The 27,858-nt window shown below is 35.1% G+C and overlaps 1 protein-coding gene and 1 pseudogene across 1 annotated transcript; one reads left to right on the top strand and one right to left on the bottom strand.

Annotated features, from left to right (window-relative positions):
- The first annotated feature begins 224 nt into the window (after window positions 1-224).
- On the top strand, window positions 225-2,167 carry LOC120164479. The gene is made up of 3 exons (XM_039174185.1): window positions 225-1,113; window positions 1,400-1,669; window positions 1,964-2,167. Exons 1-3 carry the CDS (start codon window positions 331-333, stop codon window positions 2,030-2,032), a joined length of 1,122 nt encoding a protein of 373 aa, XP_039030116.1. The 5' UTR covers window positions 225-330; the 3' UTR covers window positions 2,033-2,167.
- Window positions 2,168-23,405: 21,238 nt separating this feature from the next.
- LOC120164621 lies at window positions 23,406-27,128 on the bottom strand (annotated as a pseudogene).
- Between the last annotated feature and the right edge of the window lie 730 nt (window positions 27,129-27,858).

Below are 27,858 nucleotides of genomic sequence, written 5' to 3'. Positions count from 1 at the left end.
GCTAAATAGCCAAGACATGTGAGTTTCAGCCAACTTTTTATGATTTTTCCGAGTAGTTTGATGGCACTTTAACAACCATAAAGTCCGATTTGTTAGTTTATTTGTTATGATTTTGCAGTGATGACGAATGGTTTCAAACAAGTCATTTGTAAGCATCTGTTCATTACCCAATTACTGTTTGATTGCTATGGAATTAGATTTAATTACATTAGGTCAATGTGAGTTTTCAGGTTCCACCAAAGCTCTTCTAGCCAGTTGAAATTGGCACTTTTGTGTTCCGATGAGAACGGGGTAAACTTAGAGTTGGACTTGGCAGGCGCATCATCACCAATGCTTCCGCAGTCAGTTTCGAGATCAAGAGGCAAGGACTTCAGGAGCAAGAAGTGGAAGGGGGACTCTCATGATGTTTCATTGAATAAGATTGTGTCGATGAAGATTGTGAAGGGGGAGTCTTCAAGGTCTGGTGAGGGAATTAAACCTAAGCTAAGCTTTATAAATTCGAAAGGGACAGCTAGCTCGAAAACAAGTTCGGTCTCCCTAATAACTGAGAGTGGCAGAGGAAAAAATGACAAATCTGTGACTACCCGAGGAGGTCTGGAAAGAAGTTCGAGTCCTGTGGCAGATAAATCAGGAGGAACTAATACTAGAAGCACATTTACCTCCGAGAGCATTCAACCACTGCAGCAGCAGCAGTTCTTTGAGGTATCAAGTCGAGGTTTCGGTCAAACAAGTGAGCTGTTAACCTCTGTGAGGATTAGTCTAAGGAAAAGTTGTATTACAAGACCAGCATCAAGGGTGGAGGTTAATGCTGCTGATAGGAGTCAAAGGATAGAATCAAGAGACAGTAAATCTTCCTCCGGCAAGTCTAGCGTGGGATCTTCATATTCTGGTTATGAAGCTAAAAGGTCAACCGTTTCATGGATAAAGAGGAAAGAACAAACCCCAGATAGCAGAAATGCAGCACGAATGACTGAAGCTTCCAAAAACAAAGTGAAACCTTCTAATATGCACAATAAATCGAACCTTAGAGGTAAGGAAGGAAGCCGTGATTCTAGGACAGGCGGACTAGTAACCGTTACAAAGCAAACTTGGGAGGAAGCCATAAACTCAAAGGTATGTAGCACTTGGTACCTTCAGAAACTTGTGTGCTTGTGCATGTACATTTGTATGTATTATGCTTTTTGTGCAATATACACAGTTTTGAACTTAGATGCTTAATACAGCAGGAACACGTAGAATTTACATAATATATAAGCTTTATTTGGATTGATTTTCTTTATCTGATGTAGAATTTTTCTCAACTGGTTTATGTATGTCTAGAAGTTACTTTAAGATGAAAAAAAACCATATTCCATACACTGTATCATGTTGAAGAACCCATTGGTGTAACCTTTTGCAGGCTAGTTCTCAGACTCACCGTCCCAAACTGTCATTACTCAACAAAATCAATGAACAAAAGTCACTCGCTGGTTCTACAAAAGCTAGAGAGAAGTTGCAAGTCGGCAACAAAGTGGTGGGTTTTGGGAAAGAAAATAATACAGGTGAAATTCATCTGAGCCAGAAATGCAATGGAAAAGGTAAGGCTGCTGAAGGCATGGCTGCGAGTAGAAAAGGGCCAAACCAGAGTACATCTGCAAAGGGTGGAAAAACCGAGACGGTTGCTCCCAAGGTAATTCATCTTGGCTTATGATTTTAGCCTTTGTAGCCATGCTAAACAAATGATCTCATAAAAGAGGTCTTACATGCCTGCCTGATATATTGAAACTTATTGAGTGAGGCCTCCACTTAGTGTTGGGTTATCAATTTGACAAATTTCATTATCCTTAGGTTGCATATCTTGAAACTTAATACACCCTTTGATTGTCCTCTTACATTTTCTCTATAAATTCCCCATATACATGGACTTTAGGATTGTCATCTCATCAACTATCTGATTTTATGTGTATGATCTATGTTCCAACAGGGAAGAGTTGGTAATCAAAGGAGAGGGGAAAACTCCACTGGTTCAATTCCGAAGGTCCATTTTCGATAAGGGAACAAGCCTCTGTATATAATGTCGTCTCTTACTTCTTGTAACCATAGGAGCATATACCACTTTTGTACCACATTTTGGTGGTAAATTTTGGTTCTCATGGCTTGTGTGAATGTACATTTTCACTTTCTCTTGTATGCAGCTCCTAAGGAATTCAAGAATCGTTTCCGAATCTTTCTTTCACTGTATGGTTTTTCAAACAGAATTATGTTTTTTTTAACTCGAATTTATTCAGAAGATTTTGGAGGATAATATTTATTTATGAATATATTTTAGACACATATTTTCTTTGGACAAATTTTAGACACGAATATTAAATATGAATACTTCGAGAAAAATGGAGTAAGAACAACATAATATAAAAATTAGTACAAGGAGTGTAGAAATGTAACTTAATTCTAAGCTTCGATAGTCTCTAAATCAGGAAACTGTTTTGTCTAAATTTTCTTAATCAATTGATAATGCATATATACTATATAGATGTAATGACTCGATATTTTAAACTTAGATTCTCTAGAAAGAACTTTCCTCTTATCACTAAAGTCACTCGATGATTTTTTTTTAATTTTTTTGGATTTAATCATCGGTATCCGATCTATTAATTAACTATCTTTACCTTTTATACAATTTTTATATAATCATCAAATTATTTTTTTAATATAGTTAATAATTTTAGTTTTATTTAATAATTATATATAAATATGTATATTATCAATTATGTTAAAAAGTTAAAATTATGCTTCGTTTGTATAAATTTTTTTAAAATAATAATAAATTTAATATGTATAAAAATAAATTTAATATTTTTAAAATAAATTTAAAAATTAATTTTATCGAAACTTGAATTAAGATTTTAAATTATATTTATTTTTTATATAATCAAATTATAATTTAATTTTTTAAACATAATTAATAATAATATATATATATATATAACTTATATATAATTATTAAATAAAATTTAATTATATTAAAAATAATTTAATGATTATATATAAAACAAATTATATAAAAATGAAGGTAGTTTGAAAATATAAAAAGTTAAATTTTACTTTTTTTTAATAGAAAAACTCAATATAAGTTTGAATCCATTTAAAATCATGTTAGTTTCTTTTTTTTTCTCTATCATTGGTTAGAACATATTATATATAAAATGTGGGAATACAATACCAATTGAGGGACTCAGTCCATCGGTTTTGAAATGCCCCTAAAAGGGTTGTGGGGTGTTGGATTGATTTCCCAAGAGCAAATTGAAAATTTTCCATTTTATCCAATCAGATGGTGTCAACATTTTGTATCCAATCAGTTGAAAATAAAATAAATTAAATAATTAAAATTAATAAAATAACCCCCAATCTAGTAGTGACACATGTTAGCACCTAATTGGAGATTAAATTTATCAAATTGAATTAAAATTATGACCAAATTGAAAGAATGTATAAATATCAAGAACCAAATGTGTAATTATACTAGTTTTATTAATCAACACGTCATCACTTCCGTTAAATGTTAGTTGCTAGTGGTCTGATTGAATGTATTTAAATAGTTAGGTGGTTTAATTGATAAGAATTCAAAAATGGTAGTCGAAATGAAAAGAGACTATAGTTGGGTGGTCTTTGGTATAGTTTACCCTAAAATAAAAAACAACTATTAGCTTCGTTAATATATGGATATATTTTTTTCCATATATGAAAATCAACAAGTTATATTACAATTATTAATATTATCTTTATTTTTATTAAATTAATAATATGTTATATTAATAAAAAAAATTAATATTTAATTTTACTCGTAAATTATTTCTAAAAATCATTTAAGTTCTTTAACAAATTTGTTCTTAGAATTTACATTTATCTCTCAAACTTCTTTTGTTCTACGACACTTACTTAAATAATATTTACTCATGACCTTCAAATATGAATTTTAAATTATAATTGAGCTGATGTGATAGGACTATGGGAGACATGACATCAAACTCTGCTATTAGGATGTCCTTGGGGGTGGCGCCTGTATCCGAAAAATTGAGGGAGGGAAGATTACGGTGATTTAGGCATGTCCTTCGACGACAATCGTCGGATGCGGTCAGGAGGGTAGAGTCGATTATAGTCGACGGTGCCAGAAGGAGAGGTCGACCAAGGCGGAAGTAGGAAGACTGCTTGAGATCTGATTTGAAGGATTTAGCCCTTACCGAGGACATGACCTCTGATAGGAAAGTATGAAGACTTAAGACCATGATAGACGAGTAGTGCGAGCCACATCCATAGGGTGTATCATCTCTGTCTTCTTTTAAAACCGTTGTAGTAATTTTCATAACTTCTACTTTTTATACGTTTCATTCGATGGAATTTATGAAGGCTTAGAACTAGGGTAGCGAAGTAGTGTTACCTTAGTTTAGGTTTTAACCCATTTGACTTCATTCCTTCACGTAGCCTGCTATCGTTGATTTTTGTGTATCATTCTCTTAATGTTTCCTGTTTTTAATTTTAGTCGGGTCTTACATTACTTTCTATATGCACAAAATTTTACACAGGGATTCATTTGCAGGGACTTACTTCCAATTACAGATGCACATATGAAAACTGCATATGAAGACTGTTCAACTATGTATTTATTTATACATGCATTGCATTTTATCTTTATTTAAAAAAATTGACTATCGGAGATCTTCCACGGAAGCTGCTCTCAACTTGGCGTTGGGGGCAGCCTACTACACTACCTCCCCCTTGTCCCATAGCATATGGGAATAGGGTTTTGTTGTTGTCTAACTATCATTGTTCCTATAACGAATCGTTTTTTATATTCATACATATGCGTACACTCGATTTAGCACCAAAAAATAATTATATTCGAAATCGATTAGATTTAGACTAATATCCAAAATACACAAACATTATATCTTCTGCACTTCCTTAACACTTCCAAATATGTTACATATTAAAATAAGTCCATAAAATATTGTTATACATCACAAGTAGGAATACTTATCACTATACTATAATGACTTGATGTGTAAGGGGATTGAACCCAGGTAACCCACATGACAGGTGAGAATATTTACCACTATACTACATTGATTTGATTTGATGTACAAGAGATTGTACTCGTGTTATTGCAATCTAAGATAAGCCACTTTTGGTTGCTCAAAGTTGTTTTGAATGCAGATCAATCTCTCCGGTGATTCCAGCATCATCATCATTTCAAGGTTCGAAATATGCTGTGGATCTTTTTCATCAGATACTCGTCAATCTTATAACCAAAGGAGCTGAACTCTTGTTTATCAAAATATGGTCTGTAATCTACTATTAGTATCATCTTCCTTTTGTGTTGTAAAGCATAGCCAAGACGAAGATAACAAAATGTATGGTTACAATTTAGTATAGGTTTTTCTCATTCTACTTCCATGTCGTCCTTGCATAAGTCTATATTATCAATGTCGTCCTTCTACTTTCTAGTACACAAAATTCTTACAATCATCGAGATTCATACTGGAATTTGAGCCACGACTGTCTCGAATCCGACAACTTCACATTCTAATACATCAAAAATCAATTGCTCCATCAGTTCAATGCTATTCTTCTTACACAACCGTTGAGACCAGTTTCCAGTGTCCTTTCAGACCTGCATTTCACACTGTCGCTTGCATTGCAGCTGTCATATGCACCACATAGTCCGCAATTGTCACAAGGGTCCATTTGAACCTTCACAAAAATTTGCCAACTTTGGGTCGATCAATCCACGTTAGCTTCTCCGAAAGCCCGTCATGGCTCAACACCACCTTCAACCGAGCTATTATGAAGCACATATGTGTCGTATACTTCCTTATCATTGATCACTGTTGGGGAAACCGGGTTATTTCCCGTTATTTCCCACACGAACGTAGTTTCAAAAATGACCTAAAATATCAAGATCAAAACAACCAAAGGTTGCACAGTGGATAAACCCGTCAAACTATTGAATATTGAAACACGATAGAAAAACCGAATAAAAACAGTAAAGGAGAGAACACACCAAATTTACGAGGTTCGACGAGAATATCGTCTACTCATCGGGCACCACACCGGATGATAACTTCACTATCAACAAATATTACAACAAATGGAATTCTTTAGAATTCCCAAAGTGAGAGAATAAAGAAAACAAATGGAATAGAGAACTTGTTTTAGGATGATTTCTAATGAAATACTTAGGCCTATTTTATAGTTGAGTTTTAAGGACTAAACTTATAAATAACCTAATATTTTAGGGACCAAATATGAAATTCCCATGTGCAAAAGTTTGGCCACCTACCAAAGAATTTTCCAATATGTACAAGTTAGCCACCAACCAACTTGTCAACTTTGTCAACTTACCAAATTTGACAATTTGCAAGCCAAACATAACATTTGTCAAATTTGACAATTTGCAAGCCAAATCTAACAAATCTCCACCTTGACTTGAAATTACCAAGCCTACTCAACTTCTTCAACTTCCCAAATTTGTAGTGCCTCTAATTGCGCTCACAAGCGCCATATACCCGAAGGTGCTCAAACTTTCAGGATGTTAATCAAGTTCAAATAGTGATTGAACTTGATTACTGTTACTACCTTGGTCATCATATCTGCAGGATTTTCTGCTGTCGCAATTTTCTGAAGCAGAATCTTTTATTCTTCAAAGATCTCCCGCACAAAGTGATACCTTACGTCGATATGCTTAGTCCTTGAATGGTAGACTTGATTTTTCGCTAAGTAAATAGCGCTCTGACTGTCACAGTATAGACTAATGTGACTTTGAACAACTCTCAAGTCTTCCATCAACCCGTTAAGCCAAATTTCTTCCTTTACAGCCTCTGAAACTGTCATGTATTCTGCCTCTGTAGTAGACAAAGCCACCGTATATTGCAAAGTAGACTTTCAACTTACTGGGGTTTTAGCAAGAGTAAACAAATAACCAATAGTTGATCGACGCTTATCCAAATCACCAGCATATTCGAAATCAACATATCCAACCACACACTGACCATGTGTTTCATCATGTTCAAAAACTAAACCAACATCCACAGTTTGTTGGAGATACCGAAGAATCCATTTCACAGCTTGCCAATGTCTTTCTCCAGGATCATGTATGTACCTTCTCACAACTTCAACTGCTTGTGAAATGTCAGAACGCGTACACACCATTGCATACATCAAGCTCCCAATTGTATTAGCATATGGAACTTTTGCCATATACTCTTGTTCTTCGTTAGTTTTAGGAGATAACTGAGAACTAAGTTTCAAATGAGAAGCTAGTGGGATACTTACATGTTTGGTATTTTCATTCATGCCAAAACATTGTAATACCTTCTTCAGATACTGCTTCTGAGTTAAACAAAGCTTCCCTCTCTGTCTATCTCTACTTATATCCATACCAAGAATTTTCTTGGCCTCACCTAGATCTTTCATCTCAAACTCTTGATTCAACTTAGCCTTTAATTTGTCTATCTCCTTTTGACTATTTGAAGCGATTAACATATCATCAACGTATAAGAGAAGATAAATGAAAGATCCATCTTTGAGTTTTTGCAAATACACACAATGATCATGTTTGCTTCTAGTGTACTTTTGTCTCCTCATAAAGCTATCAAATCGCTTGTACCACTACCTCGGAGATTGCTTCAATTCATATAGCGATTTGTTCAGCTTACAAACCCATTTCTCACAACCACCATCTTTGTATCCTTCTGGATAAGTCATATAGATCTCCTATTCTAAATCACCGTGCAAAAAAGTTGTATTTACATCAAGTTGAGCTAGCTCCAAATTCAACTGTGCTACCAAGGACAACAATATTCTAATGGAGGAATGCTTCACAACAGGGGAAAATACTTCATTGTAGTCGATTCCCTCCTTTTGAGCGTAGCCTTTAGCTACCAACCTTGCCTTGTAGCGAACATCTTTCTTGCTATGAGATCCATCTTTCTTTGCAAATACCCACTTGCATCCAATTGCTCTTTTACCTTTCGGTAATTGTGCCAGTTTCCAAGTGTTGTTCTTTTGGAGAGATTGCACTTCTTTATCCATGACACTTTTCCACTTATCACTTTCCAAGCTTTGTATTGCTTCTTGGTAAGTTATAGGGATATCATCATCAACAACTGGAAGAGCATAGACCATCATATCAACAAATCGAGCAGGTCTACAAATTTTTCTCCTTGGCCTTATAACTGTAAGTGGTTATGGTGTCTCCAATGGTTCTTGGGTTTGAACCTCTTCATCTTCTGATTCTTCTATTGGAGTTGAAGAATCAACTGCATCAACTTCTGGGATCATCGTCTGCTGAAACTCCACCTGTTTTGGAGTATTCTCCACCTATTGCGGAGTACCACTTGTTTGGACAGCTTCATTTGTTACCTTCTTTACTAGGGCAAGTTCATCAAAGGTAACATCTCTGCTACAAATTATCTTCTTGGTGTCTAAACACCAAAGACGGAATCCCTTCACTCTATGGGTGATTCCCATAAAGAGAGCCTTCTTTGCTCTCGGATCAAGCTTGGATTCATTCACATGATAATAAGAGTTGATCCAAATACATGTAAGGAATCATAATCATTAGAAGGTTTTCCAGACCACACCTCCAATGGTGTTTTTCCTACTATCGCTGATGATGGCAGACGATTGATGAGATGGCCATCATATGTCACAACCTCAGCCCAAAATACCTTGCCTAACCCAGCATTAGACAACATACATTGAACTTTCTCCAATAGTGTTCGATTCATATGCTCTGCCACTCCATTCTATTGTGGTGTATTTCTAACAGTGAAGTATCGAATAATACCATACTCATGGAAAACGTCAAAGAATGGGTCATTTTATATTCCCCTTAATTGTCCGTCCTAAGACGTTTGATCTTTCTACCAGTCTGGTTCTCGATCATATTTTTCCATTTAAGGAAAATTTGAAGCACTTCATCTTTAGACTTCATCGGATACACCTAAACTTTTCTGGAAAAATCATCTACAAAAGTTACAAAATAATGGTTTCTCCCAAAGACGATGTCTTTGAAGGACCCCATACATGATAGTGAATATAATCCACAATACTTTTTGTATTATGTATAGTGGTGCCAAACTTTACTCTCTTCTACTTTCCCAGAACACAATGCTCACAAAAGTTCAATTTGCAAGCCTTTGCACCTTTGAACAATCCTTTATTTGTCAGAATTTGCAAGGATTTCTCTCCAGCATGTCCCAACCGCATATGCCACAACTGGGTTGTGTCCAAATCATTGTCTCCAGAAGTTGTTGCAACTGCTCCAATAATTGTACTACCTTGGTAGTAATACAAATTATTTTTCCTGATGCCCTTCATCATCACAAGTGCGCCAGATGTGACTTTTAAAAACTCCATCTCTCATAGTGACTACTGAACCTTTAGATTCCAAGGCTCCCAACGAGAAGAGATTTTTCTTCAAACTGGGCACGTATCAGACATTAGTCAGAACTCTGGTTGATCCATCTTGATTCTTCAATCGAATTGAACCTATCCCAACAGTTTTACATGCATTGTCATTGCCCATATAAACAACTACTGCATTTAGTTCTACTAAATCGGAGAACCACTCCCGATTAGGGAATGTTGAAAACATTTTAATGTTTCGATATAACAAATTAAGTTTAAATGAATTTTAAGATTTTACAAATGATTTTCTAAGTATATTCGATTTAATTAATCGAATATCAAATTATTACTCCAAGTTTTTCAAGATCAAATTCAAACCTTACTAAATATGTAAAATGTGTTTTATACTTAAACTATTTTTGAAACAATTTTCATAAAGTATTTTGAACCAAAATCAAGCCTAAAATCAATTTATCAAAGTGATGCACCGATGCACCAATCCATGCATCGATGCACCATGAATTAAATTGAACATCGAATGCATTTCATGCATCGATGCACCATGAATTAAATTGAACATCGAATGCATTTCATGCATCGATGCACATACTATGCACCGATGCACTGAGGATTTTATAAAAACATCGAATGCATTTGATGCATCGATGCACCAGCCATGCATCGATGAACTCTGGCTATTTTGAATCATCAAATGTACTTGATGCACTCTTAGTGCACCGATGCACTAAGGGTTCAACAGTCAAAATATTTGAATTTTACACTGATGCACCGATGCACCATGGGTATGCATCGATGTACTGACGCTCCCAACTGAATTTATTAATTGTTTTCACACTTAAACAACTATATTGACTCCACTAAGCATCCCCAACATTCAGAATCATTTGAAGGTGTATTTAAACAAGATTAGAAGCCATTGATCAATAACAAGAAACAACAATCAACAAGTATTAAGAGAGAATCAAAGAGAAAGCATCAAACCTCAAGTTTGAGCATTTCAAGCCTATTTTTCATTCAATATTCATTTTGCTTTCAAGAACACTACTTGTACTCAATTGTAGTCATTTTTTAGTGTTCTTTTCTTTGTTCTAGAATTGCGCAAACAATCTACCTTGTGAGGATTTCCTTGTAAGTTTGTAAATTTGTAATATTCTCTTTGAGAAAGAGTGTTCTCAAGAATTGGGGTATATTCTTGAGGGAGTTGTAAGGTTATCTCTTTGGCCTCAAAAGAAAGAACAAATTAGTGAATTTGTTGGAAAATCCTTAGTGTGGATAGCTATGGTAGTGGACGTAGACTTTGATTGAGAAAGTCGAACCACTCTAAATCGCTGTGTGATTATTTTCAATTTTCTGCAAAAGCTTCCACCAAAATTTAATTGCCAATTCACTCCCTCTTGGCTGATTCTGTCGATTGATTAACTCAACAATTGGTATCAGAGCCTCACTCATTTAAAGGTTTAATCACCTCTTGAGTCGATTTGGGAAGAGTTACATTGATTATCATGTCATTAATGGCCTCTACTTCAAATATCGACTCCGGTCTTGATTCGATGCCCGTCAACAAGCCTCCTTTATTCAATGGAGCTAACTATGCCTATTGGAAGAATAGGATGATGTATTTCATTCAAGCAAGTGACATGGGAGCATGGAATGTTATAGAAGACGGATATATCAAGCCTCTCACTCATCCAAGATTGTGGAGTGAATGAGAGACGAGAATGTTCCAGCTCAACTTCAAAGCAATCCATATCATATTTTGTGCTTTTGGACCAGATGAATATGGAATAATTTCATCTTGTACAACTGCCAAAGAAATATGGATAAACTACAAGTCACTCATGAAGGCACTGATGAGGTAAAAGAATCTAAAATTAGTCTTCTAATACATAGCTATAAAAATTTCAGGATAAAACCAAATGAATATATCAAAGCTATGACAAATAGATTCTCAACGATTTTTAATGGTCTCAAATCATATGGAGAAATCATTACAAACGAAAATCTTGTGAGGAAGTTAGTTTACTCACTTCCAAAATCATGGCAATCCAAGAAGACGTCAATCATCGAGGCTAAGAACCTAAAGTCCTTAACTCTTGAAGAGCTAATCGGTTCCCTCCTCACTCATGAAATGATGGTTGAAGATGAGGTGGACCTTGATAAGATTGACGAGACACCAAAGGAGAAGGAGAAGAAGAAAAACATTGGAGTTGCTCTCAAATCCACAAAAGATGAGAGTGATTCGGATGAAGATGACGATGACGAGGAAATAACATTGTTTACCAAACGGTTCAGAAAAATGATGAGACCTTACTGAGGAAGAAAATTCAAACGAAATGAAGACCTAAAAATGAACCAAAAGAGAAGGACTCTATCATTTGCTATGAATGCAAAAAACCGGGGCATGTCAAATATGATTGCCCACAATTGAAAAGAAATGGTCAATCAAAAAATAAGCACAAGGCTCATGTGGCTATATGAGGCGATGAAGAGGATTCTGATAAAGAGGAACAAGAAGTAGCAAACATGTGTTTTATGGCATTCGGGGAAGATTCTAAGGTAACCTCTAACTCATCTGAATTTGATGATTTATCTTATGATAAGCTATTAGAGGAATATAATGGGCTGGCTTCGGATTATGAGATTTTTTTTTTAAAAAATATAAAAATGATGTTTCAAAATTAAAAATTGAAAATAAACTCATATCCAAAACCGACAACGATCTTGATAGTAAAATAAAGATTTACAAATCAAACTAGAAGAGTTTGAAAAGAAAATTTTGGATTTGCAAAATTTACTTTCAAAGGTCAATAATGATCATCAAAAGAAAATTGATGATCTTAAAGCTTCTTTTGATAAAGTTATAACAAAACTTTTTGAAAGTGGAGAAAATTCAAAATCCAACTTTGTTAGAAAAAGTTTAAAAAACTACAATCATAGAGGTCCCCGAAGAACCTCTAATGGAAAAATCGTTAGAAGTATATGAGTTCCTAAAGGACTTATTACTACTAAAGATAAAGATATCCTACACAAATGGATACCTAAGGGGACTAGGATTTTGGAAACTAATGAATATGGACCCAAAAGAATTTGGGTACCAAAAATTAGAAATTAATCTATGTTTGTAGGAAAATAAGCATTGCTACAAGGCACGGGAAACAAATTCAAACTCATGGTACCTTGATAGTGGATGCTCAAGACACATGACCGAAGACAAAAACCGATTCATAGAGCTTAACGCCAAAAATGGAGAAGAAGTGACTTTTGGTAATAATTCAAAAGGTCATATCGAAGGTATAGGTACCATAGGTAATACCTCTTCCATACAAATTAAAAATATTTTATATGTGAATGGATTAAAGCATAATCTCTTAAGTATTAGTCAATTATGTTATAAAGGATTCAATGTCATGTTTGAAACTAATGGGTGTAAAGTTATTGACATTGCATCTAATCGAATTATGCTTATTGGTCATAGAATAGGAAATATATACATGGTGCATTTAGACTCTATAGATATGACTAATTTATGCCTAGTTGCTAAGGATGAGCATGATAGTTGGTTATGGCATAGGAGACTAGGACATACTAGTATGAGTGTTTTGCAACGGCTAATTCAAGTAAATTTAGTTCGAGGGTTGCCTAAGCTTAAATTTGATAATGATAAAATCTGTGATGCTTGTGCTAAAGGAAAACAAAAGCGAATTTCTTTTAAATCCATTAATGATGTATCAACTAGTAGAGTATTACAATTGATCCATATATATCTTTTTGGGCCAACTAGGACTACTAGCTTGGGTGGAAAACAATATGCATTTGTCTTGGTAGATGACTATTCTAGATATACTTGGGTTCTATTCTTAATTACTAAAGATGAAGCATTAGAAAAATTCATCATGTTTTCAAAAGTAATCCAAAACAAAAAAGGTTACTCTATAACTAGTGTTAGGAGTGATCATGGAACTGAATTTTAAAATCTTGGATTTACTGATTTTTGTAATTATAATGGTATTAGCCATAATTTTTCAGCACCTAGAACCCCTCAACAAAATGGAGTTGTTGAGAGGAAAAATCGAACTTTAGAAGAAATGGCTAGAACCATGCTTTGTGAAAACAATTTGCCAAAATATTTTTTGGGCGGAAGCCACAAATACCGCTTGTTATGTTGTAAATCGAGTAATGATTAGGCCAATCTTAAAGAAAACTCCATATGAGATTTTCAAAAATAAAAAGCCTAACATTAGCCATTTTCATCCTTTTGGATGTAAATGTTTTTGTTTTAAACAACGGTAAAGACAATCTTGGTAAATTTGATGCTAAAAGTGATGAAGGAATTTTTCTGGGTTATTCTTTAAATTCTAAAGCTTATCGAGTATTTAATAAAAGAACTTTAGTTGTAGAAGAGTCTATACATGTTGTTTTCGATGATAATCCCCTTCCGATGAAGGATTCTTGTTTGAATGATGATGTAGGTATTATAAATATAAATGACGTTGAACATGACATTGGAGAACCATCATCAAAGGAACAAACGAAAGATGAGGAAACTCAAGATCCTCTCGAGAATCCAACCATTGAAGAAAGGGAAATATCTTACCCAAGAGAGTACAACTATGTCAAGGATGGTAAGATTATAGGTGATCCATCCAAAGGGGTAATAACTCGATCTTCTCTTAAAAATATTTATAATTATGTTGCATTTATCTAATGCATAGAGCCTAAGAATATTAAAGAAGCATTAAAAGATGAACATTGGATTATGGCTATGCAAGAAGAGTTAAATCAATTTGAGAGAAGTAAAGTATGGACACTAGTAGAAAGGCCTAGTAATAAATCTACTGTAGGTACTAGATGGGTGTTTAGGAATAAGCTTGATGAAAGTGGTAATATAGTGAGAAACAAGGCTAGACTTGTTGCTCAAGGCTATACTCAAGAAGAGGGCACAAATTATGATTAAACATACGCTCCCATAGCTAGGATGGAAGCAATTAGAATGTTATTAGCATTTGCATGTTTTCATGAATTTAAATTATATCAAATAGATGTTAAAAGTGCATTCTTAAATGGTTTTATAAAGGAAGAAGTGTATGTGGAACAACCTCCAGGTTTTGAAGATTTAAAATTTCCAAATCATGTTCTTAAATTGACAAAAACACTTTATGGTTTAAAATAAGCTCCTAGAGCTTGGTATGAAAGATTGTCAAACTTTTTAATTGAAAAAGGTTTTTCAAAAGGGAAGGTTGACACTACATTGTTTTTAAAGCATAAAGGTAAATATTTATTAGTAGTTCAAATTTATGTTGATGATATAATATTTGGTTCTACTAATGATGTTCTTTGCCAAGAATTTTCTAAGCTAATGCAAAGTGAATTCAAGATGAGCATGATGGGGGAGCTCTCATTTTTCTTGGGACTCCAAATCAAGCAAAGAAAATATGGCATCTTCATCAATCAAGCTAAGTACGTTAAAGATATGCTCAAGAAGTTTGGACTGGAAAATGAGAAACCTTATGATACTCCAATGAGCTCATCAACAAAGCTTGACATAGATGAAGGAGATAAATGTGTGGATATTAAATTATATAGGTCAATGATTGGTTCTTTGCTTTATCTAACTGCAAGTAGACCGGATATTATGTTTAGTGTTTGCTTATGTGCTAGATTTCAATCATGTCTTAAGGAATCACATTTACTAGCTGTTAAAAGGATCTTTAGATACCTTAAGGATACTCCTAGTTTAGGACTTTGGTATCCTAGAGACTCTAGCATTAGCTTGCATGCCTTCTCTTATGCGGATTATGGAGAATGCAAATTAGATAGAAAAAGCACCTCCGGTACTTGCCAATTCCTTGGAAATATGTTGATTTCTTGGTTTTCAAAGAAACAAAATTGTGTTGCATTATCTACCACTGAAGCAGAATACATTTCAGCCTGTAGTTGTTGTGCACAAGTTTTATGAATGAAACAACAACTTTTTGATTATGGAATTGAAGTAGGTACCATTCTTATCAAGTGTGACAATACTAGTGCTATTTGTCTCACTAAAAATCCCATCCAACACTCTAAAACTAAGCATATTGAAATTAGACATCACTTCATTAGAGGACATGTCGCTAAGGAAGATGTAGTTCTAGAATTTGTTGATACTTTGCATCAATTAGCGTATATCTGTTGAAAATATTTTGATATTTCGATATAACAAATTAAGATAAATGAATTTTAAGATTTTCCAAAAAGATTTTCTAAGTATATTCGATATAATTATTCGAATATCAAAATATTACTCCAAATCTTTCAAAAGTCATTTTTAATCCTTACTCAAGTGTAAAATTAAGTTTTAATCTTAAAATTATTTCAAAATAATTTTACAAAGTATTTCGAACCATTTCAAAGCCAAAAATTCCAGAATGTCCAAAGGGAACTGATTCCCCCCCAATGGGGTACCGATTCCCCCTGAATGGTTTGGCTCTGAGAAAAATAGAATGCTCAGAGGGAACTGATTCCCCCCCAATGGGGTATCGATTCCCCCTATTTAATGATCGAAATATTTGAATTTTACACTTAGGGAACCGATTCCCCATGAGGGGGTACCGATTCCCCCCATGCTCCAAGCTGTTGTATTAATGGTTTTCACACTTAAACGTCTCCATTGACTACAATAATCATCCCCAACATTCAGAATCAATTGAGGGAGTATTTAAACAAGTTCTGAAGCCTTTGATCAACAAGAAACAAGAGAGAAAGCATCAAACACCAAGTTTGTGCAAATCAAGCCAATTTTCCTTTCAATATTCATTTTGCTTTCAAGAACACCATTTGTGCTCATTTGTAATTATTTTTTAGTGTTCTTTTCTTGTTCTAGAATTGTGCAAACATCTTACCTTGTGAGGTTTTCCTTTTAAGTTTGCAAATTTGTGTATTTCTCTTTGAAAAAGAGTGTGCTCAAGAATTTGGGGTATAATTCTTGAGGGAGTTATAAGGTTATTCTTTGTCCTCAAAAGAAAGAACAAATTAGTGAATTTGTTGGAAAAATCCTTAGTGTGGATAGCTAAGGTAGTGGACGTAGACTTTGGTTGAGAAAGTTGAACCACTCTAAATCGTTGTGCAAATATTTTCAATTTTCTGCAAAAGCTTCCACCAAAATTTTAATTGCCTATTCACCCCCTCTTGGCCATTTCCATCAATCGATTAACTCAACAATATATTTTCGAAACCTTTAGACAAAGAAAGATTTTGGACACTTAGGAGAGAATTAGGTTTTACTGACCTATATTCACTTAGTGTTTAAAATAATTTTATCACTTTTAAGTATAAATGAAAAAATGCTATAATAATAATTTTTGATTGCATTCTTTGCTATTAGTTAGGGGGAGTTTATGTTGCTTGATGAAAATTAATTTTATGTTCAAAAGTAGTTTAAAGGATTAATTTGATTGATTGAACATGATTAATTTTCAATATATGAGTTACCAATACCACTAGAACCAATTAATTTAGCTTTTTGAGTGTTTAAAATGGATTTTTTTTGACATTTTTGTGCTTCATGCATCGATACACTTAAAAGTGCATCGATGCATCCCTTCGAATGTGCTTCGATTCATCATGTTGATGCACCGATGCACGCCTTGAATGTGCATCGATGCACAGGGACATACATCGATGTATCCGTCGGGTTTTGGGTTTAAAAGGCTTATTTTTCTCATTTGGTTCAAACCCTAAAAACTAAACCTCTCTAACCGCTCGTCCCTCTCACTCTCTAAATTCTCTTCTTGCTCAAAAATCAACGAAATTTTGTCAGAATCTTCGAGCTCTTCAACTCCTAATCCTTCTTTTATCATCAAATCGTGCAAAACAACATCACATTCCCTCAAATCCGAAAATTTTCAAGGTAATATTTCAAAAACTCTATTTCATTGATTTTTGATCTTAGGACTAGTTTAGATTAGTTCTAGGATGAACATTATATCATGCATTGATTGTTTGATGGTTATAAACTAGATTTTACAACCAATTTCATCAAAAACTCACAAATTTTCAAAAAAAATTTGAATTTTCGAGATTAAAAAAATCGAAAATATGATTTTTGTTTTTAAATTTGATGTTTTTATGAAAAACTATACATATTATAATTTTCAAACGTTTTTTACTAAATAGTTTTTCAAAAACTATGCCCATTAGAATTTGGTTTAGAGAACCTTGAATTATTATGGACTCATTTGAGTTTTGGGATTGATTAAATTGCATACATGTGTTTCAATATGCAGGTTATATTCCTTTTTCCGATTCCTAAACTATGTCTAATCCCAAACGCCCTAGAACAACATCGAGTTGTTCTCGTTCAAACCAACCTCCTAATCCTGTTCCTCCTCCACCGTCATCTCTATTAGGATCTTGTTTTAACATGCCTGAGTGTCGTAGAGACGAATTGTACTCTAGGTACATAAATTCTTTTCAAACTTATAGAATCCGGGAAGAGCGTATTCCTTCTCTTCAAGCTATGATAGATGTTGACTTTGAATACCTTTCGATTCTTGGAAGTTTGATAAAATGTTTCAGCTCAAACCTATTGTTTATCAACAGTTAGTCTACATTTTCTATTCCAATGCGGTATGTATTCAAAACGAAACTCAATGTGGGACTATAGCCATTAGATCATATCTTTTAGGCCAATATATTAATATTGACCCCGCGATTATAGCTTCACGTTTTGGATTAGATGATGATGAGTTATATAATGAGAATGAAACTGTAGATTATCCCTATGTTCCAAACGCTAGTGTTAGTACTCTACGATCTCATCACGATCGTTTTCTTCATCTGATGATCTCTTGGTGGTTTAGACCATCCGGAGGTAGGTACTCCACTCTTCGTATTAGGGATTTGTAGTGGATGCACTATCTCAAGAATAAGATCAAAATCAATCTACCCCACATTATCTTCAGTCAACTAGTTGATGTCATAAACATTGTTCCTTCAAAACATGTGGAAACATTAGTTTATGGATGTCTTCTTAGTAACCTCTTTATCAAACTTGGTCTAGACGTCTCTCTCGACAATCCTATTCCACTCCAAAACCAAATCAATCTTACTTCCTTGAATAAATTGGATTGGAAACAAGACGAGGAAACCAATCTTTGGGTATTTCGACCCGATAAGCAAACCCCGGGAGCTAGCTCTTCACGAGCTGCTCCTAACTCTTCTCGTGCTCCTCCTCCGATACCGACGGCTGACGATGATCCTGAGTTTCAACAATTTATGCAAGATATAGATGATCACGTTCCAGACGATGAGCCTGCACCGGAACCAGAACGACAAAAAGATCAAATGCCACCATATTTTTGATCCTTCTTGGAGTCGTTTGATATGAGGTTTGCCACCATGGAGTCTCAGATTACTGAGTTTTAGCGGGAGATGCATGAACGTATGGACGCTCTCACTCTTGAAGTTCGAGCTCATTATCCTCCTCCTCCCGATCCTCCTATGGAGTGAATTTGTTTCCTTGTTATGTTTTCTTGGATTTTCAAACTTGGATTAATTTTTTATATTTCTGGATTGTTTGTTTTGAATTGATAAATGTTTGAATTTGTTAGGAGTTGAATGTTTTATGGATTTTGAACTTATTATATATATATATATATTTGGTTTGAATATTGTTTAATTATGAATATTGTTTATGAAACTAATGGTTAATCTCTCTTTTGATTGTGATCTTAACAACTTAAGCTATATATATATATATATTTAATCAATTGGCTAATCGATTTTTAAATCTTTTTGATTTAACAAAAAAGGGGGAGAAATATTAAGTGTTAAAAGGGAGAAGTGTTATAGTAAGGGGGAGTAATTTTTCAAAATTGATTTCAAATTTTTAGAAAATCTTAAAATAACACAAATGTTTTGTTATATCAAAAAGGGGGAGATTGTTGAAAACATTTTTGTGTTTCGATATAACAAATTAAGTTTAAATGAATTTTAAGATTTTACAAATGATTTTCTAAGTAGATTTGATTTAATTAATCGAATATCAAATTATTACTCCAAGTTTTTCAAGATCAAATTCAAACCTTACTAAATATGTAAAATTGTGTTTTATACTTAAACTATTTTTGAAACAATTTTCATAAAGTATTTTGAACCAAAATCAAGCCTAAAATCAATTTATCAAAGTGATGCACCGATGCACCATGAATTAAATTGAACATCGAATGCATTTCATGCATCGATGCACATACCATGCACCGATGCACTGAGGATTTTATGAAAACATCGAATGCATTTGATGCATCGATGCACTCTGGCTATTTTGAAACATCGAATGCACTTGATGCATCGATGCACTCTTAGTGCACCGATGCACTAAGGGTTCAACAGTCAAAATATTTGAATTTTACACTAATGCACCGATGCACCATGGGTATGCATCGATGCACTGACGCTCCCAACTGAATTTATTAATTGTTTTCACACTTAAACGACTATATTGACTCCACTAAGCATCCCCAATGTTCAGAATCATTTGAAGGTGTATTTAAACAACCTTAGAAGCCATTGATCAATAACAAGAAACAACAATCAACAAGTATTAAGAGAGAATCAAAGAGAAAGCATCAAACCTCAAGTTTGAGCATTTCAAGCCTATTTTTCATTCAATATTCATTTTTCTTTCAAGAACACTACTTGTACTCAATTGTATTCATTTTTAGTGTTCTTTTTCTTTGTTCTAGAATTGTACAAACAATCTACCTTATGAGGATTTCCTTGTAAGTTTGCAAATTTGTAATCTTCTCTTTGAGAAAGAGTGTTCTCAAGAATTGGGGTATATTCTTGAGGGAGTTGTAAGGTTATCTCTTTGGCCTCAAAAGAAAGAACAAATTAGTGAATTTGTTGGAAAAATCCTTAGTGTGGATAGCTAAGGTAGTGGACGTAGACTTTGATTGAGAAAGTCGAACCACTCTAAATCGCTGTGCAATTACTTTCAATTTTCTGCAAAAGCTTCCACCAAAATTTAATTGCCAATTCACCCCCTCTTGGATGATTCCGTCGATCGATTAACTCAACAGGGAACATATGATAGATACAACCCGAATTTAATATCCACTCATCTGAATGAAATGTTGTTGATGAAGCAACCAATGATATGTCAGAGTCATTTGCATCATGCTCTTCAACACATGCATCTGGAGTAGCTTTTCCTTTTTTCTTCAGCTTCGGACAATCTTTCTTCCAATGGCCTTTCTCATGACAAAAGGCACATTCATCTTTTTCCAGTCTGGACTTCGACTTTGATCTCCCTCTCCACTTTGGCTTTTGACTTTTCGAGCGACCTCTTGCCACAATGGCCTCCACTGCTTCGTACTTGCTCTCCTTATTGGTTTTCTTTCTGAGCTCATAACTATCCAAAGCAGCAGTTACATATTTAAGGGTAACATTATCCTTACCATGAAGTAACATTTTCTTAAGGTGCTCAAATTCATTTGGAAGAGATGACAACAACATCAAAGCCAAATCTTTATCTTTCAAGGTTTCATCCATGCCCAATAAGTCTATCACTAGCTCATTGAATGCAGTGATGTGTTCATTCATACTGGTGCCTGGTTGATAATCAAATCTGAATAATCTTTTCTTCACGTGGAGACGATTCTGAGAGCTTTTCTTTAGGAATTTTTCCTCAAATGCTTTCCACATCTTACTTGCAGAAGTCTCGTTCTTGTAACCATACTTCTGCTCCCTGGAAAGACAAGATCGAATCGTGTTGCACGTCAAACGATTAATTGTTCCCCATTCTTTCTCCTCCATATATTCGGGCTTTTCTTCCTCAATGGTGATGTCTAGACCTTGTTGGAATAAAGTGTCTAACACCTCGTCTTGTCACATGCCAAAATTATCGGATCCATCGAACAACTTCACCGAGAAATTTGCATTTGACATCACTATCCTCACTGGTCCAGATGAAGAGCTTGATGTCTCAACTGATTCGTATTTTGGCATTTTAATTCTAACGAACAATATTCAATATCACGAACTGTATATTTTCAGCAACAGAACCACCAAGATAACCTACACCGAAGCTCCGATGCCAATTGTTGGGGGAAACCAGATTATTTTTCACACGAATGTAGTTTCAAAATTGACCTAAAATGTCAAGATCAAAACCACCAAAGGTTGCACAGCGGATAAACCCGTCAAACTATTGAATATTGAAACATAATAGAAAAACCGAATAAAAATAATAAAGGAGAGAACACACCAAATTTACGAGGTTCGACGAGAATACCGTCTACTCCTCGGGCACCACACCAGATGATAACTTCACTATCAACAAATATTACAATAAATGAAATTCTTTAGAATTCCCAAAGTGAGATAATGAAGAAAACAAATGGAAGAGAAACTTGTTTTGAGGTGATTTCTAATGAAATACTTAGGCCTATTTATAGTTGAGTTTTAAGGACTAAATTAAATAAACTAATATTTTAGGGACCAAATATGAAATTCTCATGTGCAAAAGTTTGGCCACCTACAAAAGAATTTTTTAATGTGTACAAGTTAGCCACTAACTAACTTGTCAACTTTGTAAACTTACCAAATTTGACAATTTGCAAGTCAAACCTAACAATTGCCAAATTTGACAATTTGCAAGCCAAATCTAACAATCGCAACAGAAGCAGAGAAAAACTTGTTTAGTTTTAGCCCGGGTGTGCTCCAAATCGTATACTGTTCCGAGGACCGTGTCGGACCTGAATGCAAAATTTCTCGAAGTATAAGTTCTGGAAATCTGCCGAGTTCCAACCGATACATAAAACTACGAGGGGAAGGATCATCAGGAGTTCTCCAGGATGAAAGGGGTCGATCCAGGCCTGTGACCGAGTCCCTCCCAAGCTTCATCCCTTGAAGCAATGCAGCTCATGTATAATCAAAGCTTTGCCACAAGAAATTCCCCAGACTACTAACACGACCAAGTTCCCCGAATTGAAGAGCGTTGCCGATGGATTCCGAGCTGGTCTCGATGCGTTTGACGTTAAAAAAGAGTGGACAAAGGTTTCTATGTTGAATAGAATTCTCCTTCCTCAATCCCATGGTCCTATATGTGTTCCACCATTTATACCGTGACATATATCAATGATATACTAATAAACTAAGAAAGTATTATTATCCTTATTTTCTTATTTTCGTTTAGTTTCTTTATTTTCTCACTAAAACAAAATCAACGTTGTTCACGTTAATTGCAACAACTCTAATTATATATATATATATATATATATATATATATATATATATATATATATATATATATATTTAAAATTCTAGCCTATTCGGATTGTTAAAGTTTTTATTTAAATTTAATTATAAATATTTTTAATGTTATATATAATATACATATATATTTCTTCGTACTATTTTATATGTGATCTACATATCATGCAGAATTAAGTGACTCAACTCGAACTTGAATATCAATCTACTATTTGCTGAAAACTTTGAGTTATTTGAGTCATAATTTAACCCTCAAAGTTCTTTAATTGCTTCATTATGTATTTTCCCCTAACTTAAAACTCTAAATTATAAATCATAAGTTAGTGTTTACGGTTTAAGGTTTAAAAATAATTGAGCTAAAGGTTCGAAGTTTAAGGTTTATAATTTAGGGTTGTAAATTAAGAATAAAGTATAAAATGATATAATTAAACAACTTTAAAGACTAAATTAATGCGAAAATGATAAAATCGAAAATAACAAATTAAATCTGACCCTTTTTCTTTTTTTTAAATAAATTCAAATTTTATTTATCTTTGAAGGCAGGGATGCAACTTTTCCCCTAACCGCACGGAATCATTGATGAGCAATAAGTAAATACCTGCATATCCATCCATACAATTCAATGAAGTAAGACTTTTCTTCCTGCCAAAATTTCAACACATCTTTTCATGCGTTTCCTCTACTCAAAGTAATTGATGCATACCACACGTTATAAAAAATACATGAACACTAAGAAAATGAGATGTCCGAAACTGTAGTATTCTTTAGAAAATTTAAGCTTTTGTGGGCATTGTAGGATATGAACAATAATAACTGCCATCTATCTTGCATCCAATACTGTTATAGTGAAGTTATTAGACAAAAATTGTTTTTGACTGCTTGATGAACTATATTCTGCCAGATCTCTCTCAAGGAAAAAGCCTGGCTGCTTTGGCCGCGGCAATGGATCATCACAAGTCAGCATCAGCACAACATTCGACATGTTCGGTCTGTCTTCCGCGCTTTGTTGCACACATAACAGACCTACCTGAATCGATCGTATAATTTCGTTTGACTTTCCGGTTTTGCTAAGCGGTTCAGCAACCAGTTCCATCGATTTACCTTCTGTAAATAACTTCCATGCCTATGCAACCAATGTCAGTTAGATATTCGAATTTAACATTTGCATATGAGAAAAGTTTGTAACTTGACTCGTACATGTCCAACAAGGTTAAGATGATGATCAGGATGAAAGAATCCCCGGTTTCGTTTCCCACTTATTATCTCTAGTAGCAGAACGCCAAAGCTAAAGACGTCGGATTTGATCGAGTAGACTCCATCAATCACGTATTCCGGAGACATGTAACCACTGCAGGCAACCGATTCGAGTTTAATCAAGCATACAAGGTGAAGTTAAAAAATGTATCAAAATCAGTCATTGGGTTTACTTACTATGTTCCTACTACTCTGTTTGTATCAGCCGCAGTTTGTTTCTCCCCGAAACTTCTAGCCAAACCGAAGTCCGAAATCTTGGCATTCATGTCCTTGTCTAGTAAAACATTAGCAGCCTTTAGATCTCGATGTATAACTCGCTGTGGGGAATCTTGATGAAGATAAAGGAGTCCACGAGCAATCCCATTGATGATATTGTACATCATAGGCCAATCGAGCAACGTGCTTCGAGCTTGATCTGATCAAAGTTTTCACACAAGTTAGACCATTATGTTTACAGATAACTGGTTTTTACATGGTGAAAGCACTTGGAGTGTTTTCGGGTTTAGTCTAATGGTACCAATATAAAGAAGTCAAGACTTTTGTTGGACATAAATTCATATATCAGAGCCTTTTCATCTGTTAAAATGCAGCATCCTAAAAGCTTCACTAAATTCCGGTGCTGAACTTTTGCGATTTGTTCGACTTCATTTCTGAACTCGCTGTCTCCTTGTGTAGAACCCTTTGACAATCGCTTCACTGCAATTTCTAGACCATCATCCAAGATACCCTGGAAAACAGATCACCTAAGCCTCATTCTCGTAAACCCGATTCTCATCGTTGGTACTTCTACCAGAAAGATTCATCGACACATAAAGCAAAAATGCAGTTTTGGTTACGGTAAACCATCGAACATGTTCCAAATGAAATTATTATAATCAGTTGTTACCTTGTAGACAGATCCAAAACCACCTTCTCCAATTTTATTGTTCGGAGAGAAGTTATCCGTTGCACGGGCAATTGTTGCAAAATCGAATAATGGCAACTCAAGATCTTCATTCTGATTCTCATATTTATAACTACTTTCTGAAAGGCCTTTCGTTGTGCCTACAAAATCCCATAGTGAATGTACATTCCATTACAAACAACAAATCCAGATATAGATGTATAAATATATAAATACTACTGATTTTCAGCCTTAAGAATTACCCTTTCTCTGGTTTTTCTTCCTCCAGACAACAAGGACCAGGGCTATGCCTCCAATGGCCACCACAGTTAAGCACCCACAGATGACTATGATCCACATCCTTCTCTTCTCAGTGGTTTTATTCGTTCCCTTCTGAGATTCATCTATATGACACAAAACAAACCACACCCGAAACAAAAGATTGAAAGAAAGTGAGATTAATTAAAGGCAAGAATAGGAGATTTTCATCTGCCATGCATCTGTGAAGCCGGTTCTTTCATTTCAGCAAGTACCTAAAACCCGATATACCATAAGAAACTACTGCTTTATAGAACATCTTAAGCTGTTTCCAGCTACCAAATTTCTGTAGTATTATAAAGCTCTTTCGGATGCTATCAACACCAGATTATTAGCTCAATATTTCAGGGTTGAGAGGAATGTCATACCTATTTCTGACATGGCCATTCGTATAAATCATCTGTCCTCTTACAGGGGTTTGTTTAATATCAATCAGCTCGCCGAACCAGAGCTGGCACCCGCTTCCTCCGTATCGTATATCCAAATTAGCATAAGCTGTGCAGGAGCAGTTCTTTGAACACTGAGACTCGCACTCTTCAAGGTTCATTGTGGTGTTAAAGTCTGAAGCTGAGGCTGGAAACTTTACTCCGGGGAACTCCTTAAATCCATCTCTGTAACAGCTCAGTCGAGTCTTTCTAATGCAACCACCTGACCCTGGTCTTTTATCCCATTCCATCTTGTTTTTCGGAACGAATCCGTCCAAGCAAGCACAGGCGGGGGAGTTATTAGGGTTGCAGACACCGTTTGCGCCACACAATCCGTAACTGTCACAAGTAACCTCTTGTGTCAAATGATAGTGCACCCAATGTCGATTTTGATCAGTCCATTTGAAATGCCTTAAATCTCCATTATGACTAATCACTAATCTTGTAAGAATTGAGCTATGCCGAAGGCCATGAATGTATCCATAGTATACCTCATTTTCATTCGAACGAAACTGCACAGGGGAACCTTCTTCCGAAACCAAGGACAGACCAAATCCGAATATGAAGTTGCCTGGAGCAGGATCATCAGAACTTCTCCATGATGATAGATACCGATATCGGCCCATAAAGGAGTCCTTCCCCAGCTTCATGCCTGGTAGCAGTGTATCACATGGATGATCAAGCTCTGCCATATGAAGCTTTTATCCCAATCATCTTTGACAACAAGATTACCGGAATCCAGTAGCTGTGCAACCGGAAAATGCACCGGTCTTGAACAGTGGAAGACCAAATAGTTTTGCCTTTAACATTCATAAGAACAAGAATTCCCCGATTTGTAACTTTTGCAACACCAGATGAATCATTTAGGGGAACTTCTCTGTTGGCCACCCAAACAACGGTCTCGGTCGATTTCTTGTACCATATTCCCAAGTATCGCCCGCCGGTAACACCGGGGCTAAAGAATCCAAATTCGAAGATTTCGCTAGCCGAAACTATAGTTTCACCATCTCTAATAAAGTGAGCTGCATCTATGGAATCAACTATGGCGGATATAATTGCATGATGCATCAGAAAGGGGCAAAGAAGAAGTACAATAAGACCTTTCATGGAGGACTTGAACACTTCTCCCTCCATCCTATTCCCTTTTCCCAGAAGAACCTATAAGTTCATCACAAATTATCTCTGCAATTCACAGGCCTCCCCGTAATTTCATACGACGATCGATGAACAAAACACAAAATATCAGCAGTTTCCTTGACAGTTCAACCTGGTGAAGTGAAGCATAGATATGGGTTTTCTGCAAAGAATCTGGAAATTCAGGCACAAGAAATCTTAGTGACTAAACCAGAAGAATACTGTTGGTGAAATTCCCAAAAAACATTCTAAGAAAAACAAAGAAACTGGAAGAACTATACCTTTCAGAAGATTAAAATTGTCCGTACGTAAGCTCAGCTGAAGGCTATGGATAGTACCCCTTTCTCTTGTGAACAAACAAACAGATCCATTCATTTGATGTAGAAACACTTGAACCTAACCACATGGAGAAAATCCAATATTTTTCTTTTTGGGACCACATGGTTAGATGGAGATTTCTTTCAATGTTTGAAATTTTAAGCTTTCTTGTAAAGTCTCTTCTGGTTCCAACCACCTAATAAACTGCTACTAATGTTGCCACGTCTTGCATATCCTTAATTATAATCAATAGAATCCAAATAATTACCTTCAATTATTACATTATCTAACTTTTTTTAAGACTGATATTCATGGCTTCTGAAGACACTGATTTTTTTCATTTTGTTTTTATCTTTATTATTATTATTATTATTATTATTATTATTATTATTTTTATTATTAATATTATTATTATTACAAACTGGCCCAGGGCCCAGAAGCAAGAGTCCAATCAGAACCAACCCAGACCCAAATGACCCAAAATTAACCATAAACCCAAGTAGGGTTTCATCATATCATCCCAGCCGTTGCCTCCAAGCTTCCAGTCGCCTCTACCGACGCTCCTTTGCTAGATGTCTCGTCCAGCCGTTGCCAATGTTCCACACTGCCACGACGCCTCGCCAGAAGCTTCCAGAATACCCAAACGGTCGTCCACGTCGCAGCTATGGGACAAGTCACCACATAGTTCGGTGACTCATCGAACTTCACCCATGGGATCGGTCTGAGAGCCACACTGTCGATGGCTATAAAAGCCATCGACCACACCTGCAAACAAGGGAGGAAGGGAGAAAGAACTACGATAGGCAGCAAGCACAACCACACACCAATAGCAACCGAGAGCAGAACGAAGACCACCAAAAACAA

The sequence above is a fragment of the Hibiscus syriacus genome, unplaced genomic scaffold (genome assembly GCF_006381635.1).
Source record: "Hibiscus syriacus cultivar Baekdansim isolate YM2019G1 unplaced genomic scaffold, ASM638163v2 tig00111540_pilon, whole genome shotgun sequence".
In the NCBI taxonomy this organism is placed as follows: Eukaryota; Viridiplantae; Streptophyta; class Magnoliopsida; order Malvales; family Malvaceae; genus Hibiscus; species Hibiscus syriacus.
This window is presented reverse-complemented; position numbering and strand designations above follow the sequence as displayed.